This window comes from Podarcis gaigeae (assembly GCF_964106915.1).
Source record: "Podarcis gaigeae genome assembly, chromosome: 17".
Classification (NCBI taxonomy): domain Eukaryota; kingdom Metazoa; phylum Chordata; class Lepidosauria; order Squamata; family Lacertidae; genus Podarcis; species Podarcis gaigeae.
This window is the reverse complement of record NC_139694.1, coordinates 29,836,715-29,853,249: the sequence shown is the minus strand read 5'-3', so window position 1 is coordinate 29,853,249 and position 16,535 is coordinate 29,836,715. Positions and strand designations below refer to the sequence as shown.

Below are 16,535 nucleotides of genomic sequence, written 5' to 3'. Positions count from 1 at the left end.
GGGCTCATTTAAAAGCATTCCAGCACTCCCCTTGCGGCCACCTGTTACTATTGTGTCCATCTTAAAATGCATTTTCCCTTGCAGACCTTCAGTTTATTTACATATGGGTGTTGCATCTTACTGCACACTCGTTTCCCTGTTCTAGCGTGTCCTCATTTTGAATACCTGGAACATTTTCATCCTCATCCCCTATGGAATAATAATCCCCAAACCACATGCTGATGACATGCTGTCCGTTTTCTGCACAAGCCAAGTTTTAAAAGCTGCTCTGCAACTTTTTGATACTCATTTCCTACAGCTTGCTTCTGTTTTGGTTCAGAGAGAGCCCATCCTCTTTCTAGGCTTCCTTGTCCAAAAACATTTCCCAGCGCTTAACGCAAACCCCCTGCACCTGACCACCACTGCGCTGACACAGATCCCCATCATTTCTAAAGGCTTATATTTTATATTGGCTTATATTTTACCTTCCGCACCCAAGTGGGACTGCAGCAGCATGTTTTTTCTATATAAAATGTGCTAACTGCAGCTGCCATTTGTGTGAAAAAATTAACTGATCTAGAGTGTATTCATACTGAAATTGCTAACTAACTACCACAAGTGGTTACAAAAGCCATTGGCAAGGCTGTCCTCAGTGTTCCCACATGCAGTGGACAGGGCTGGTTATTTTGACTGCATTGAATTACATAAGCAAGAGTGCTCCGACTGCATGGTATATGACCTGTCTAATCAAACTGTAGTGCAGAGACAGGCAAGATCTAACCTGTTTTCACCAAACCTTGTCCACTGGGCATCATGTGAGACAGGGATAATATAAAAATAATAATTTATTATTTATACCCGGCCCATCTGGCTGGGTTTTCCCCAACAGAATATTTAAAACACAATAAAGCATTTTTAAAAATTCCTAAACAGGGCTGCCTTCAGATGTTTTCTAAAAAAAACAGATAATTGTTTATTTCCTTGACATCTGATGGGAGGTTGTTCCACAGGGTGGGTGCCACTACCGAGAAGGCCCTCTGCCTGGTTCCCTGTAGCCTCACTTCTTGCGGCGAGGAAACCGCCAGAAGGCCCTCGGAGCTGGACCTCAGTGTCCAGGCTGAACAATGGGGATGGAGATGCTCCTTCAGGTATACAGGGAGACATGGCTTATTTGTGGCGAGTTGAAACCTGCTTGGTTGCTATCTCCCCTCACCTGACAGGCACTTTTGACTGGTGGGCAGGGCAGCCCACCTATCAGTCAACTGGCATACTATGATTCAGAAGGAATGGTCACACCCACTTGTCCAAATTAGGCCACAAGGTTCGAGGAAATAAAACATCTGGGTCCCCCAAAAAGCTCCCTGCATCTACCATAGTGAGAAGTCTTGCTGACTTGTTTTCCTCCTGTGATAAGCCAAGCCTTTAAAAACTGGCAACTTGATTTTTTAAGTTCCTAAATTCATTTTTGAATATATCAAAATTTTTGTTCTTGCCTTCTTGTGAAGACAAGTAAAAGCCATATATTTTCTAATTATTTTGAACGTCTCACATGGGGGGAAAACCCACTGATGAATCATGTCATCATTTTTTTCTTGAAGTGAAATCTCAGCTCTAAAAGGTTTCTTCTTTTCTCCTTCCTGGCAGCAGTTACGCTTCTTGCACCTTCAAATGGTTATGGCGGTGGCAGCAGCACAAGCACCTCAACTACGACACCATCATTCAGGCAGGCAGTCAAAAAACAAAGAGAAGCACCTCAGTGATTCTGCACTTGAGATAGAATGTATATTTAAATTTAAAGGGGGTTTTTAAAATAGAAATATATAGTTTTCTGGGGAAATTGAATGTTGAGGTTATACTGAAGCATGTAGGATTGCATTTGACAACAACAAATCCTGAAGAACAAGATTTATTTCCCTAACAAAAAATTGTGTTTTTTTTTATAAAAAGTCATAATATTTTAAGAAGCAGTTTGCAGTATTGTACATATTTCAAGGTGGACTGATATTTTGAAATAATTGAGCTTTATAAATGTAGTCTCTGTTAGAGATAAGGAGTTTGTGCAACATAGCAAATACACTTTTTACAAATTACTTAAGAGACCCATTGTTTATGTTGGTTGTACGCTTTTGATAACTTTATCCATCAGTTTCTTCACTTCTTTGTGCCGTACTGTTGCCCGGCTGATACAGTCTTGAAGCTTTGTGCCTGTTATTACACTTCCTCCTTAAAAGGAAATAGGGAAAAAAAACCAATGTCAGTATAACATTTCTATCACATTGGCTTTAAAAAAGAGCAGATTTGAGAACTGCCACACTAATGAGTGAAACCTGTTGCATATTACAATTTCATGGAGTAAAGCAATACTTAAAATGGAGGTGAAAATGAATATAGCACTTTGGGGCAGCTATAGGTGCAGTTAAAATATGCTGTGTGTTCACTGCAGAACTGCAGTTTGCCAAATACTTTTAATGAAAGACTGATTAGTTGACCTATCCACAAGGTCATTACAGTTTGGCACCATACCTGGCTTATAAACAGAACACAGTTTGTCTTCTTCATCAGTTACAATGGTTAGATTCCCAGTTGCCAGGTCTTCCTCTTCTGCAGTTGGGTCAACAAGTATTACTGTGCTTTGGAGGACACACAAAAATGCAAAAGTTGGAGTGACTTTATATAAGAGGTACAGACATATTGCTTGCAAGCTATAGGAAGAGTTATGCAGGAATTTGCATGGATTTACACAGTTCAGTGCTATTCTGAGATAGTCTAGTGCATGAGAGTTAACAACAGCAAAGCTGTTTTGCTTGTTTACATACTCCCTGAAATAATGATTAGAAAGTTACAACAGTAGACTAGTCTTGAAATAAAACTAGGTTCTTACAAGAGGGTGATTAAAAGTAATAATAAATTCTTAGAATGGTTTATACAATGAAGGTTCTACCAAGCTGATGGTCTCAGAAACACTGAAGAACAAAACCATCATACAAGAGCTATAACGTGGTACCTGCCCCCAATATTCTCCACAGTCCCGTTTCACATTTAATGTGCTTTAGGAAACTTTGTGGATACTTACTCAAGCAGCACAAATGATGTAGCCACTGGTTGCTTTTTAATAGTTAAAGGGGTCTTCTCTTTGAAGTTAACTTCTGCTAATCCCGTTTCTTCATTTACAGTAACGGCAGGTAAAAGGACTGAAATAACAAAAGCAATTATTGAGAAAGTAGAACTGAGGTCTTCCTTTAAAGAGAGGGGTGTTTTTTGGTAAGGGAGAAATAGGGGCATTCTGGAAGGAATGTGTGACAATGAAGAGAAAGTAATATGCAGCACTATGCTTCTGACTTAGAAGTTTGGAAAAACATAGAAATACTTGATTACTGTGTATTTGTCATTAGCAACTGGAACTGAAGTGTAAAGTAAGATATTTAGGGTGCCTTGGGTCTCTGAAAAGGCATCTCAGGAGCCATAGGATAAACTGGATTTATCCAAAGGTAGAGCTCTGGTGTCCGTAGGGCCAATGTATTAAAAGACCTCCTGATTTAAACAGAACCTCTCCCTTTGAAAAAGAAAGAAATTGTTTTTTCAACCAAAAAGAGAGAAACCACACTTGGAAATAGATGTAGGAACACAAAGTTTTCCTCCATCCTTACCCTGCTGGCAGAGTCTTAAATTGTCTTTGTATCTCCCCCACCTCCTGGGTGGGGGGATATAAATGATCATATTCTTTTTGCAAACTGCAAAAGAGCAACTGGGGGAAAGGCCAGGATACTGCACGGTGCAGGATTTGAGCTAGGTTAGAATTTCAAAGCTATTTGTGGTTTTTTATTTCTATTTTGGCAGGTGAGACTTACAAGACTTGGGACACAAATGTGGGGGGGGAGTATCTGAGAGACTGGGTCAATACAAAGCCGAGTACTTTTGCTTCTCAGTTGGGTTGTTGCTTCTTCAGCTTGCTTGAAGGCTTTGCTGACCCCTTTTCCTGCTCCTCCAGTTTTGACTCCTGTCTTTTGCTTCAAGCTGAAGCAATCCTGTCTTCTCCAGTACGCAAGCTGCCTCTACTCTTACTCACATTGCCCTCTTTAACACCTTCTTTGCTTTTCCCAGTTTCCTGTCCTCCATTCTTTCCAAACAAAAACCCAACGCCTCTTCACTCATTCCCTTTTCAACTTCATCTCATAGCACCTCCTTTTTAACCCTATTTTCCAACCAGGCAGCATTCTGCAGCTAAGGTCAAAATGCAGATCGCTCATTGTCCGACAGTCTCTTGCAACAATCCCACTTGCATTGGGCTGCCAGGACTCGTCCTGCAAAATGAACTCCAGCACCACCCAAGCCTAGTTCTGCCTCTAGGTGGATGCTGCAGTGCCATTCCAATACCAATCAAATCTCAGTATTTTCCTGGCCACCAAATGGCACAGGAACATTCCATAAGCCCCTATGTTCCTGGCTGATGGCAATTCTACAAAGGGAACAACAAATTGATTGGCAAGAGGTATCCACAAGCTACAGTGCATAGGATCATTCGAGATACAGTGGTACCTTGGTATGCATACGTCTTGGTTTGCAAACGTTTTGGATTACAAACACATCAAACCCGGAAGTGCGTGTACTGGTTTGCTACCTTTTTTTGGATTACAACGCATTTTTTGGGATTATGAACAAATTTTTTTGGAGGCTCCATTGTCAAAAGCACGCCTTGGGTTACAACCTGTTTTGGTTTACAAACGGACCTCCGGAATGGATTATGGTTGTAAACCAAGGTACCACTGTAGTTGCTTATTATTGCCGAGATCCTCAGTTTTGCTGCCCAGAGATTTATCCTCTCACTGACCCAACTATTAACCTATGCAACCACTGGGTTCTCAGGTTGACCCAACAACCAATACTACAGCACAGGATCCTCTTCCCATGAGAAATCAGTGTTTTTTTCTGGAATCCAAATTCCAGCAAGAAGTAAAAGTATTAAATGTACTCAAGGTGAAATGGGTTGCCCCTTTACTAAGTAAGAAATCCAGTAACTTTGCTCAAAGGCTTTCCATCCTTGAGCAGACCATGGAGGACCTTAATATTACTGCTTGTGATTAAGGACCTTAATATCACTCTTTTCTGATGCCACTTTGCCTATTAATGGGAATGAGGTTTTGAAAGATTCAGGAGAAAAATGCAGACAGGCCACCTTACAGCAGGAACCCAAGGCATTCACTTTATCAGAGGCGCCTCCTCAGGTTCCCTGTTGGCATATGCTTTCCTTCTTTGCTGAATGATCCAAAAGAAAATCCGAACCAAGATCCAGCCCGGCTTTGCAGAATGTATCAGAAACTCACTAAGCAATAGCTTTCATTACTGATGCCACCCTAGACTTTCCCCACTTTGCAGTCACTTCTGCCTATGGCTGAAGCTATGAAACATGAATACAGCTTCAAGATGTAACTTGGCTTCTGTTCCCTAAAAGGAAACCAAGTTGTCTGAGGTGAAGGCACTGTGAAGTCCTTGTGAAAACAAAGGACAAATGCCTTCTGTACCCAAACAAAATAGCAGATTCCACCCAGATCAGAAAGAAAGGGGGGAAATAAGTAAAGATAAGTTCTGTGAGATACAGCTTTAATTAATATGTTGGTTAATAACAAAACATAGTATGCTCCAATAGTCCAACTGTCCTTTGGGATTGACTCAAGTTTTGGCCAGACCTGCAACTAACCTTTTTTTGTTTGGTTTGTCTTTTTGTTACTGTAGCCAACATTGTCTACCACATTTTCTCATGCTTTGTGCTACTTTGTACTACTTTGTTTTTGTGAAAAAAGTTCAATAAAAAACTTATTTAAAACAAAAACATGAATACCCGGGGTGCCTAATGTCCTGTCTTCTGTCCCAGTCTGAAACCTCCTGAGGATTAAGCCATTACTCAGCTGTCTAACTGTCTCCAGGTCCCATCCTGGAAACTGCACATCATCTTGCAGGGAAAAGCCTCAAGTTTCACATTTTGCAATCACTACAATAACAGAGAACAATGGGAGCTTTATCCCCTTTCAATAGCCAGCTCTGTATAATTCCACAGAGATAGGGGATCTTAAGGTCAAACCCTTCCTATACTCCAAAGGTTTACTATCTCAAACCCTCCCTGTTGAATAAGTTGGATATCAACTCTCCTCTCCTCTGGTTAGGTAGATTAAAGTATCTATAGCATGTGTTTACGAGACCCAAAAATTCACTTTGCCCCTTCATGTCAGGACTTGTTTAGGCAGGCTGGCAGGCCCTGCCAGCTAACACCCCCTACCTCTCATCTTCGGGGCAGCCAATTTCCCCTGCAAAGGTACATCTTGTGGGGTTAGAAGGATTTGCAATGTGAGACGCCACCTCCAGGCATGTCTGCTGGATGGGTAAGTGGTCTTACCAAGGAGAACAAACGGTGAAGGTATAGTGCCTAGGGTTGCCATATTAACAGTGAAAATCTGGACAGAAAAGTTGTTGCGGTTTTTTAGATGGGCAAAATCACTTTTCAAAAAATGGCAATTTTTGAGCTCTTTTTATGGCACTGCCGCCATGGGCTGCCATACGTCTGGATTTTCCCAGACATTTCACCTGATTTCCACCCAGGCACTGCTGCCAATTGCAGTATTCCAGCTATGTGCAGGGAAATCCGGGCATATGGCAACCCTGGTAGTACCACAACACTCATGAAGGTTGGGGATCCAACTTTATATTAGTATAACAGCATAATTCTAGGGTATTGTAGGCAATTAAAATTGCAGCTGCTAACCTTCAGAGGAGCACTGGAAAAAGGGAACCAGAGCAGTGATGCCAGCAGCAGTGGACACTCAATTGCTACCCAGTTGGCTTACATCTCTACTACAAGGTTCAGGCCTTCATAGGAAATTCACTGCATACTTTTAAAAATACTGGATGGCACAATCTACAATCGTTTAAAGTTTGCAACTATAACGGGGCAACTTACCATTTTTTAAGGCTGCTAGTAAAGCACACATACAGGCATCCAGGAGATTCCCATCATAGTCTAAGCATATAATGTCGCAGTATAGAACCCAAGCAATCTAAGGAAATAAGCTCTGTTAATTTAAATACTGAAAAGGCTCTTAAGGGGCATCACAAGAGTGAAAAGGTTTGAAAAACACTTTCGTAAGTAAGTCAATGTGTTCCTTCACAGGGCTTTCCCAAAAACTAAGACTGAAAAAAATTAAAAAGCATGGGCCATTACCCAGAAAACTAAAGTCCCAGTCTGTAAATGTACACAACAAAATGCAGCTATATTGTACTATAACAATGCACTATAACTTTATAAACATTCACTGGCTCTTGCACAAGAGCACTGGCTGCCAATTTGTTTCCAGGCCCAATGCAAGGTGCTGGTTTTGACCTTTAAGGCCTTTGTGCAGCTCAGGACCACCTTTTCCCATATGAAGTTGCTTAGATTTCAGCACCTTTTTCTTTTCCCAGGCATCTCTGCATTATACTGTATTACAGGCACGTCCAACTCCCAAGAGACTGCGATCTACTCCCACTATAAAAAAACTGGCAGTGATCTACCCATTGGATTGATTGGGGGGGGGAGACAATCTATCGCACCACGATCGACCAGTTGGACATGTCTGCTGTATTATATAGTTAAATGTGGACTTGGGAGTTTATGGAAGTTGTAGTCTGGTGGAATCTGGAGAACACCATATTAGTTACCCTGGGTTATAAGCTCCCTGTCATAATAGTAGGAATAGGAAGATATCACAATAATTAATTAACACTTAGAACTTTTCTATGTGAGCTGGAGCTGAACTGGTTCAAGGGTGCCCAACTAGTCCTCAAATCACTCCCCAATTAATATTCTTTATGAACTTTTACTTACCTTCTCCTCTACAATGCACAGGTCTTCTTTCTGAACCATCTGTGAACTAAACCAGTAATGCAATGAAGACAAAAATCCATTTGATCTCCCGATTTTTATTGAAAAAACAAAACAAAAACATTTCTTACTTTTCAATCACATCTGCAATGAATTGACTAGCCGCCTGAGCCTCTTCCCCTGGAGGTCCAGGTCGAAACCTTGATGAACAGAGTGGAGGAAGGTCCACGTTAGGAACTGAGGGGAAAAAATTGTGAATCAAAAAGCAAATTGAATAAATCTAGTTTGAAACACGTTTATCACTTGGTTGTTTGTTTATTAGTGGAGAATGAATCAAAAAAGCTATCTAAATTTTATTAAAGTGCAGGGTTTGAAGTGGTGGGGGAATAAGAAGCTTCACTAGAAGCTACGAAGTAGAGTACTATTCTACAAAATAGTTTAAGCTGCTGTAAGAGCAGTTTCCCAACTTTTTTCTGACCATGACCCCCTTTCGACCTGGTTTCCTGCCTGTGCCCCCCCCCCCCATGAGCGTAGCCAAGAAGGGCAGGGCGGGACTATTATATATATTTCCCTGTGGAATTTTGTGGGCTTTATTTGAAATTACTGCATTTTAAAATTTTTGTGCCTGAAAAGTGCGACTTAAAAATAAATTGCTTTCCAGCAGACATGCATAGGATAATACTTTTACTGTAAGATAATTCGTGTAAAATCAGCAGCATAGCAAGCAACTCGGGGAGGGGGTGCGTGCGCTGCGCACGGGGGCAAGCCAAACTGCCCACAGGGGAAACTGCCCACAGGGGAAGGGTGTTCCGAGTGCCCTCCAGGCACCTCACCCCGTGCTGTTTTTTTCCAGCAGCGCTGGGCCCGCTGGAGGGTGGCCACGGTTGAGCAGGAGGAGGTGGCTGGGGCACCCTGCAGGCTGTGCACCACCCATGTCCTATGGTTTGGCCGCCCTCCGGAAGCTGCCACCCAGTGCTGACTGCCCCCCGCCCCTTCTTAACTACGCCACTGTGTAAAATACAAGTACTGTATATCAATTCACCAATACGCTAACTACATTTCAGAATAAGTGTAATGTTGTAAAACATCAGGAGTACCATGAATTCAAATGGAATTGCCAAAGTATCATTCTAATCACTAGAGAATCAACAAAATCACTTGTCGTTTCAGGAAAATAGTAACTAACCAAACCTTACCAATATATCCCTTGTTACTGGAATCAATAGGGGGTGCTGCAAATTCCTGTATGCAAAATGTTAAGAGGAAATGTTAAGAACTAGAAGTTTAGAAATGGTTTTTCTTGACCTTTTCTTAAGTTCAACACACATTTGGTATCACTGTTTATTTTCCCTATGTTTTACAAATATTTAAAGCAGTTCATTATTATTTTAATGACAAAATGTACACATCCATTAAAATACAATGGCATATCTAGTATTGCAATCTCATTTATTCATGATGTAATAAATTTAAATGGAAACATTGTAAACAGCAGGCTGGGGGCTTTTTCCTATCCGAGTATAACACTTTAATCTTTTTCATGCCATATGATTTAACGTGGGACTAATTTTTGATTCTAACCATTTTCAGGTAAATCCCAATTCTCTTGATATTTTAACGTTTTATCCCACCCAGATTCTAGCAAATTGCAAAACGCACAGCATTTAACTCTGAAAATTTAAAAATAGCAGAGGTAAAAATTCCAAACACACAATGACTCTAAATTGGAGTGGGTGGTGCTTCTGATACATGGGCCAGACAGGCCATCCCCTCACCTCTGGCCTGTTCCCGCATCCAGCCTTTAGTTTCTCCTCCACACAACATCTTACTAACTGGCATCTATGGACACTGATTTTAAACCCTAATTGTTGTGGGGAAGGCAAATGAGCAGAGGTTAGCTCCCACTGTGCCCTTGTGCTGCAAGCTTCCTGAAAATCCCCCTAGTGCACCAATTAAGCTTAAAGAGCTGGGGGAGAAAGAAAAAGAGGACAGAGAGGAGTGCCTCTGGGCCCTTTGCACTTTTGGCTCCACCCCCACCCACTGCCACCATGCAGTCCCCGAGAGATGTCCTCCAAGGAAATGTGGCCTACACACATACACACACACACACACACACACACACACACACACACACACAGAGCTTCTCTCTGGCTATCAAATGTTGTATACCTGCCCCCTGCCCCTGTAGGCAATATCCAAGTATTCCATTATCCAAACAGCCAAGAATTTGTGCCTGCCAAATGGGCAGACAGCCTCAGGTGTAGTCAGCGATTCCTACCCTGAACAGTTCTGGTGGATAGTGCTTTATAGACACTATGGTGGTTCAACACAGCATTCCTACTGCTTGTAGCAAAAAAAGTGCTCTGTGCGGCAATCAATGAGATACAACACAAGTTGCATGTCACCTGTGGATAGCCAAGGGCGTTTATCCACCCTCTCACTTCATCATCTGGGCTCTTCAGGAAAGCAGTTATAGAAGGCCCTTGGAAGACACTGATCTGGCTTAGCAGTAATGGAAAACTGGTTCCTTGTTATGGGAATGCACCATAGCAAGCCTCAACTTCTGTGCTTCCCTCATTCCCTTTCCTCTTTCACACATGAAGTTGAAAGTTTCCTTTTGTGGTCAGGCATAAGCCAGTTTTCCTTTATGTCTGAATGTGGGGAAGTGTGATCAAGGCAGTTAAATGACCAGGATGCCTTTTGACCCTCCTTTAACCATTTGTAGTTTGAACAAGCCAGCTTCCCATATTTGGATATACAAGAAAGCCCGTTTATTTCAAACCACAAAAAGCCTTCATTGCATATGAAGGAGAGAAGGGGACTGGCTTAGTGCTTGAGGCCAAGGCTTGCTACTAATGGGAAAAGATTGGTTTTTGTCTCATCTGAAGTGGATAACTGTGTCAAGTCTGCTATTCCGTCAACAGAGTAAGGCAGAGAAAAAATGCTACAGAGTTCTGAGGCCCTATTGGATCCATAAGGATTGTGTAGCCTTTAACTTAAAAGAAAACTATTCACGAACTTACCGCCTTAATGCCGCATATCACTGTTGTGTTTCCTAACTTCACAAGGGCAGAGCCATCCGCAGTTGTAATTGAACCTAAAAAGAGACCATTTAACAAAATCAAAGCTTTCTACCTGTGAAATAACCTTTGCAAATCACACTGGCAGCACTAACACTGCTTGCAGAATAAGACATTGATTACAAATAGATTATTAGCTATTCAGAGTTGTCGAGGCATTCCATACTCAGGGGCTTTGCTGAGGTTTTTTTTTGAAGAAAAATTCTAAGATTTGTTTTCTTGTGACCCTGCCTTTCTATAATTCTGCAAGAAGCCACCCACCTTTTGAATTCTTACTCTCTGGAATCAGAGCCATATTTTCTAATCTCTTTGGCTGTATTAACAGCTGGGGGAAGAGTGATGCTTATACTGTGGCTAGTTTCAGAACTCACAGGGTTAAGGAGTTCTGAGTGACGTCTCTCCATTCCTGAGGCGTGACTACTAGGTGGGAGTGGTTCTTTCTCACTGCCTGTTTGTCTCTGCTTCCGAAAGAGACAGAAGCAAAATGTGCGAGCTGAGTCCAGGAAAGCTCTGTAATTGTTTAACTGCTTGAATAAAGACTGAGTTATAAACACACTGACGCCTAAGTGTGTTTGATCTGCTTAACACCGGGGAGCAACAGCGCGCTGCGGGAAAACTCTGCAACTGTGGCTGACGGAGGTCGGAGGACCGAGAGCAGAAGCGCCAGACGGAAGTGTGCCGGGCTTCCATTCAAGCAGCTGCGCCTAATTGGGGTCCAATCCAATTAGCTACGCCAATTATTCCACATATACGTCTAGAGCAGCCTAGTGAGGGAGCCCCAGCTGATGAAGGGTCAAGCAAACAGGCGAGTTAAGCAGTGCTGAGCAGAAAGAGGCCAGGGCAGACTACTCTGTCCCTCCACCCTTTGAACAAACTCCCAAGACCCCAAATAAAGTAACACAATAAACTAATAAAATAAATTAAAAGCCACAAGGGGTATGGTGGCTTTCCAGCACATAATACAGTTTGTCACATGTAAAACTATCTGCCTGATGGACAGATGGGTCATGGGTGTGTAATGATGCAATGAGCTCCTGGCCCTCAGGGAACAAATTTGTTCCCTTGAGGTCAAGTTGGCTGACCTGGAGAAACTGAGAGAGGCAGACAGGCTGGTTTCGAATGAGATAACACTGCCCCACTCCCAGGATGACAGTTCCCCTGCTATCATGGAGAATGAGCGTCTTGAGGAAGGGAAATGATCCTTTAGGTGGGATCTATTCCTTGAGGGGCAGTTATCCTCTCATGTTGAGGATACTCCTCCATGGGGTGGAGGGATTCTGGTAGTGGGTGACTCGCTTGTTAGAAACAGAGAAAGTTGGGTGGGATGGACAGGCAGATCACAGGGGAAATTGCCTGCCAGCTGGTGCTAAGGTTGGATGTCACGACAACTGCTTTTTGTTACATCATTAATTAAATTAGAACCTGTCTTTGGTGAGGGTGAGAAAAAGGGAATCTGTACAGTGGTACCTCGAGTTACAAGCACTTCGGGTTACAAACACTTCGGGTAACAGTCTCCGCTAACCCGGAAGTAGTACCTCAGGTTAAGAACTTTACCTCAGGATGAGAAGAGAAATCGTGCAGCAGCAGCGTGGCAGGCCCCATTAGCTAAAGTGGTACCTCATGTTAAGAATAGTTTCAGGTTAAGAATGGACCTCCAGAAATAATTACTGTGAGGTCATAATCAGAGGTACCACTGTATCTGTGTTACACTTCTATCAGTTCCCACAGGAAAAGTTCTGAAATATACAGAAGACCATATCTTTTCTAGTACAGTGGTACCTTGGCTTATGAACTTAATCCATTCTGGAAGTCTGTTCTTAAACCAAAACCGTTCTTAAACCAAGGTGCGCTTTCCTGAAGAGGCCTCCAGCCGCCGGTGCCCTTCCAGTGTTCAGCTTCCTTTCTTAGACCAAGGTAAAGTTCAGAAACCAGGACACTACTTCCGGTTTTACGGAGTTCGTAAACCAAATCGTTTGTAAACAGGGCTGTTCTTAAACCAAGGTACCACTATACATTCAAAGCACAGCCAGTCTACCAAGAAACACTCACCTATGTTGACAGTTGTAGTTCTGAATTCACCAAGGTCCCTTCCATCAGGACGGCAGTTTTCTTTCTAAAAAGATCACCAAGTCTCAAATACAAGCAACTAATCTGATCCACTAGCAATGTAAGAGCTTAACTAAAACAGGCTCTTAAAGACCAGCATTTGATGGACTGCTATGACGTGTGGGCAGAATCCAAGAACAAAGGCATTTTTTCCTGATTGTTCATATTATATGCACATTTTTTGTTATTTGGATTTTATTTTATCAAAGTGATTTCAATTAAAAGAAATAAAGCGATACAGAAAAAAAAGAAGGAACAGTAAGGGGGGAGAGAAAAACAAATATATATATATATATAAATATAATATTTATGTGCAAAAATGCAATATATTATATTCCCATACATTCTTATATAAATTGGTATTATATGCACATTTATGTAGACAAAAAATTCAGGCCATAGCAGATAAAAACCCATCTCTGAGTACAGTCCAAAGTTTGGCACATTCATGAAATTTCAATCTATCTCTCACAATTGACAATATGAAAGTGCCAAATAGGAACACCCATTCCTATATCAGTTATTACATAAGCCAATATGACATTAGCTTCAAGGTTATTGACTGTCTTCATTTTACATGCAACATTGTCATATACCCAATAAATGATACAGAAGAAGTTGTGGTTTTGCATGACCTTCCAGGAGGGCTTCTCCCGAGCTGGGAAACGGCACTGCAATGCTACAGAGGTGCTGGAACGCACCAAAGAGGTACCGGAACTCAGCTCCGGTGAGTTCCAGGTGGAAAAAAAGCCATGCCTTCTACGTATATGAAAAGGAACTGTCAAATTGGCTAAACCAGATGTGCAAGCAGCTTCTAGTCTAGTCAACTGGACTTCTAAGAGACTTCTGATACAAACTTCCCAACCACAAAGGGCCAATTCAGACAGCCACCAACCAGATTTTCTTTGTATGTAAAATCCTGAGAAAGACATGAACATGGTACAATTTGGGTCTTCTTGCATTTAATTTGATGTGTAGAGATCCAATTCCAATGCTAACTGGAAATCTAGCAGTCTGAAAAGTGGAAGAAGCAGGCCCAACAGGCAAATATCATCCCACGGTGCCTTGGGGGAAGATTTTCTGATCCAGACCAAAGGTGCTGGAAAATCAAAAGGCCATTTTGGCTAACCTGATTTTGAAATTCAAAGATATAGCTCACTTTTAAAAAATTCAGGGTCAACAATGTTTTAACACACACAAATGCTCACTGTACTCACTAAGAATCTTCTGTAATACTCCAAAGGTTCCACAGTTCTGAAAACAAATAGAATTGTAAAGACAAAATGTTTTGCAAAGAGACTGCTTGCAAAAAGACAAAGAGCGAGACCCGGACCGAATAATGTTTACAGTAGACCCAATGAAATAAGTAGTACAAAGTAGTCATGACTTACTGAAATCCCATTGATTTCAGTGGGCCTACTCTGAGTAAAATTTTGCTAAATATGTGTCTCAAGGAACAATGGAGGAGTGCGCCCTTAGGGGTAAAATCAAATCGCTGGAGGGTTACATCATCTGCAATTGTTTAGTTTTAAAACTGACAAGCAGCTCTGTGAGGCTGTTTCAATTTTACCTCCAAGAGTAAGGTGGAGCCTAATTATTATCTATTGTGGAAAAATGGTTATTGAAGTTAATGAATTTAGCTGAGATGGCAAAGTTGACATGCTTAATTTGAGAAGAATCACTGTTGGCATTTACTAATGATTGGAAACCAAATTCTGAGAAAATTAATAATTTGAAATGGATAATGAAAAATAAAATAATAAATAAATAAATAAATAAGAAATATTTTAACTGCCTGGTTGACAGATGTGTCCTATTAACTCGGATACAACTAACCACAAATGTGAATTTGGTTTCAGTAAAAATAACTATGAGTAGAGACTTCTCCAAGTTACTTTGCTGCTTGTAAATGGTCACTATTTTCTAAACATTAATTACACCTCTTCAAAGCTGGGCTAGTGCCAAGATGGTTTGAGACATTGAATTTATGTAGCCCTCTATCTTTTTAAATGAAAAAGCATGTGTGTGTGTGTGTGTGTGTGTGTGTGTGTGTACATATATATATGTAGAGGCTTTTCTTCTTCTCTTCCCTTTCACTAAACAGATACAATTATTTTCTACATGACAACATGCTCAATGCTTGGGCTATGCTGCCATCCTCTCTTTTCTCTTTATGTGCCATCCTACATTACCAAAACACATTATTCTTGTTCCATCAATAACAAAGATTTTTCATACACTTTCCTCTGCCAAAGGACACTTTCCCTGCTAGGTCTAAGAATTGAATATACAAATCCTATATATGTGATATATGAGCACTGAAAATAGAAGGCGTCACACAAATATCTACTTACCTATTTTATGTGTTCCCAACTGGGGAAACAGAATTTTTGTTTTCAACTCTAGTGAGGATAAAATTGAACTGAAAGTGAGAAATTTGGCATGGGAAAGGGAACAGAACTCCAGATATCTGTCTAGCCTCATTCTGGCAAAGGGGGGAAGCTCCTGTGTAATGTATTCTGCAGTTGACCTCCTTTGTAATGTTCTATTTTGAAATCTTCGAGATAATATTTTCGTTTTTTGTTATGTTATAACTGTATACTCTATATTTGACTTTCTTCAGATTGTTTTATTGATGTTTTATTGACTTAATATGCTGCAAACCGCTTTGAGATTTTCTTAAAAATATAAAGCGGAATGGAAATAAAATTCTCATTCTTTTAAGCACACTTGTGCATTGAAATATTTATTCATATTTAATACAATTATTTCCCAGAAAAACATGCTCAATGCTTGGGCTATACTGACATCCTCTTTCTTTTTCTCTTCCTGTGTCAGCCCATAGTTCGGGGGAAAAACAAGATTCGCGCCCTCAGGGCTCGGCTTGCTCTCCGGCAACGTGAGGCAAAAAAAAGGCGGCGAAACCCGCCATGAGGGAACGGCAGGACCTCGGCCGGCGCCAAAAACCTGAGCGAAAACTCCCGCCGCCAACTCCTCCTCCCTCGTGCGGTTCGTTAGGCGTTCGTGCCCCAGGAACCCGGCGACTCGCTGCGTTCACACGTGCAGAGCGCTTTCACGAGACCGGAGGGAGGGAGAGAGGGAGAGAGGGTAGCGGCGAGGGCCTGGGAAGCAACGACGCGCGTCCCGGCCGCGGGCTCCAGCTGAGAACCCAGAGCTCGGGCGCCGTGAGGGGAGAAGGGGAGCCGCCGCTCGAAGCTAGTTCACCTACCTGAAGCCAGCCGCCGCCGCCGCCGCCATCATCATCGCCGCCTCAGAGGAGCCGCTGCTTTTTCGGCGGTTGCTGCAAGGCCTCCCAGGCGCAGAGGGCGCTACTGAGGCGAGGCCGGAAGTGGCCGGAAGTGGCCCTCCAAGGGCGGGGAGGGGTTCTTCGCAACGTTTCCGGCAGGGACGGGAAGCTGTCGTTGGCCATCAGACTCACAAAACATAAATATATTTTTTAAAAAAACAAGAGTAGGTCATCTCACCGTCTGGGTATGGAGCTTCCGGGTTTGCGTTGGAAG

General features: G+C 42.0%; 2 protein-coding genes across 9 annotated transcripts in view; one reads left to right on the top strand and one right to left on the bottom strand.

Moving 5' to 3' along the window:
- Nucleotides 1-5,806, top strand: part of SUPT20H (SPT20 homolog, SAGA complex component) — a 39,369-nt gene extending 33,563 nt beyond the window's left edge. For 5 of the 8 annotated variants that reach the window (XM_083718792.1, XM_083718789.1, XM_083718793.1 and 2 more), the window contains exon 24: nt 1,624-5,806. In XM_083718792.1, coding sequence (XP_083574918.1) covers nt 1,624-1,739 — 116 coding nt within the window. In that variant the 3' untranslated portion in view covers nt 1,740-5,806. The remainder of the gene's footprint in view (nt 1-1,623) is intronic. The other 3 variants (XM_083718791.1, XM_083718796.1, XM_083718795.1) reach the window with 1 other exon arrangement.
- Nucleotides 1,870-16,379, bottom strand: EXOSC8 (exosome component 8). Its single transcript, XM_083719771.1, has 11 exons — nt 16,244-16,379; nt 14,232-14,268; nt 12,958-13,021; nt 10,852-10,925; nt 9,025-9,070; nt 7,960-8,065; nt 7,832-7,877; nt 6,929-7,025; nt 3,053-3,170; nt 2,503-2,609; nt 1,870-2,202 (listed from the first exon to the last, which is right to left on the bottom strand). The coding sequence occupies exons 1-11, from the start codon at nt 16,276-16,278 to the stop codon at nt 2,087-2,089; spliced, it is 846 nt and encodes a 281-aa protein (XP_083575897.1). The 5' UTR covers nt 16,279-16,379; the 3' UTR covers nt 1,870-2,086.
- Nucleotides 16,380-16,535: the final 156 nt, after the last annotated feature.

Excerpts from the sequence above, each read along its gene's own strand:
- EXOSC8 (XM_083719771.1), bottom strand. The coding sequence starts at position 16,278 with ATGATGATGGCGGCGGCGGCGGCGGCTGGCTTCAG. Across the intron at positions 10,926-12,957 it reads AACTACAACTGTCAACATAG|GTTCAATTACAACTGCGGAT; the intron begins GTGAGTGTTTCT and ends GTCTCTTTTTAG. Across the intron at positions 2,203-2,502 it reads GTGTTCTGTTTATAAGCCAG|GAGGAAGTGTAATAACAGGC; the intron begins GTATGGTGCCAA and ends TTTCCTTTTAAG.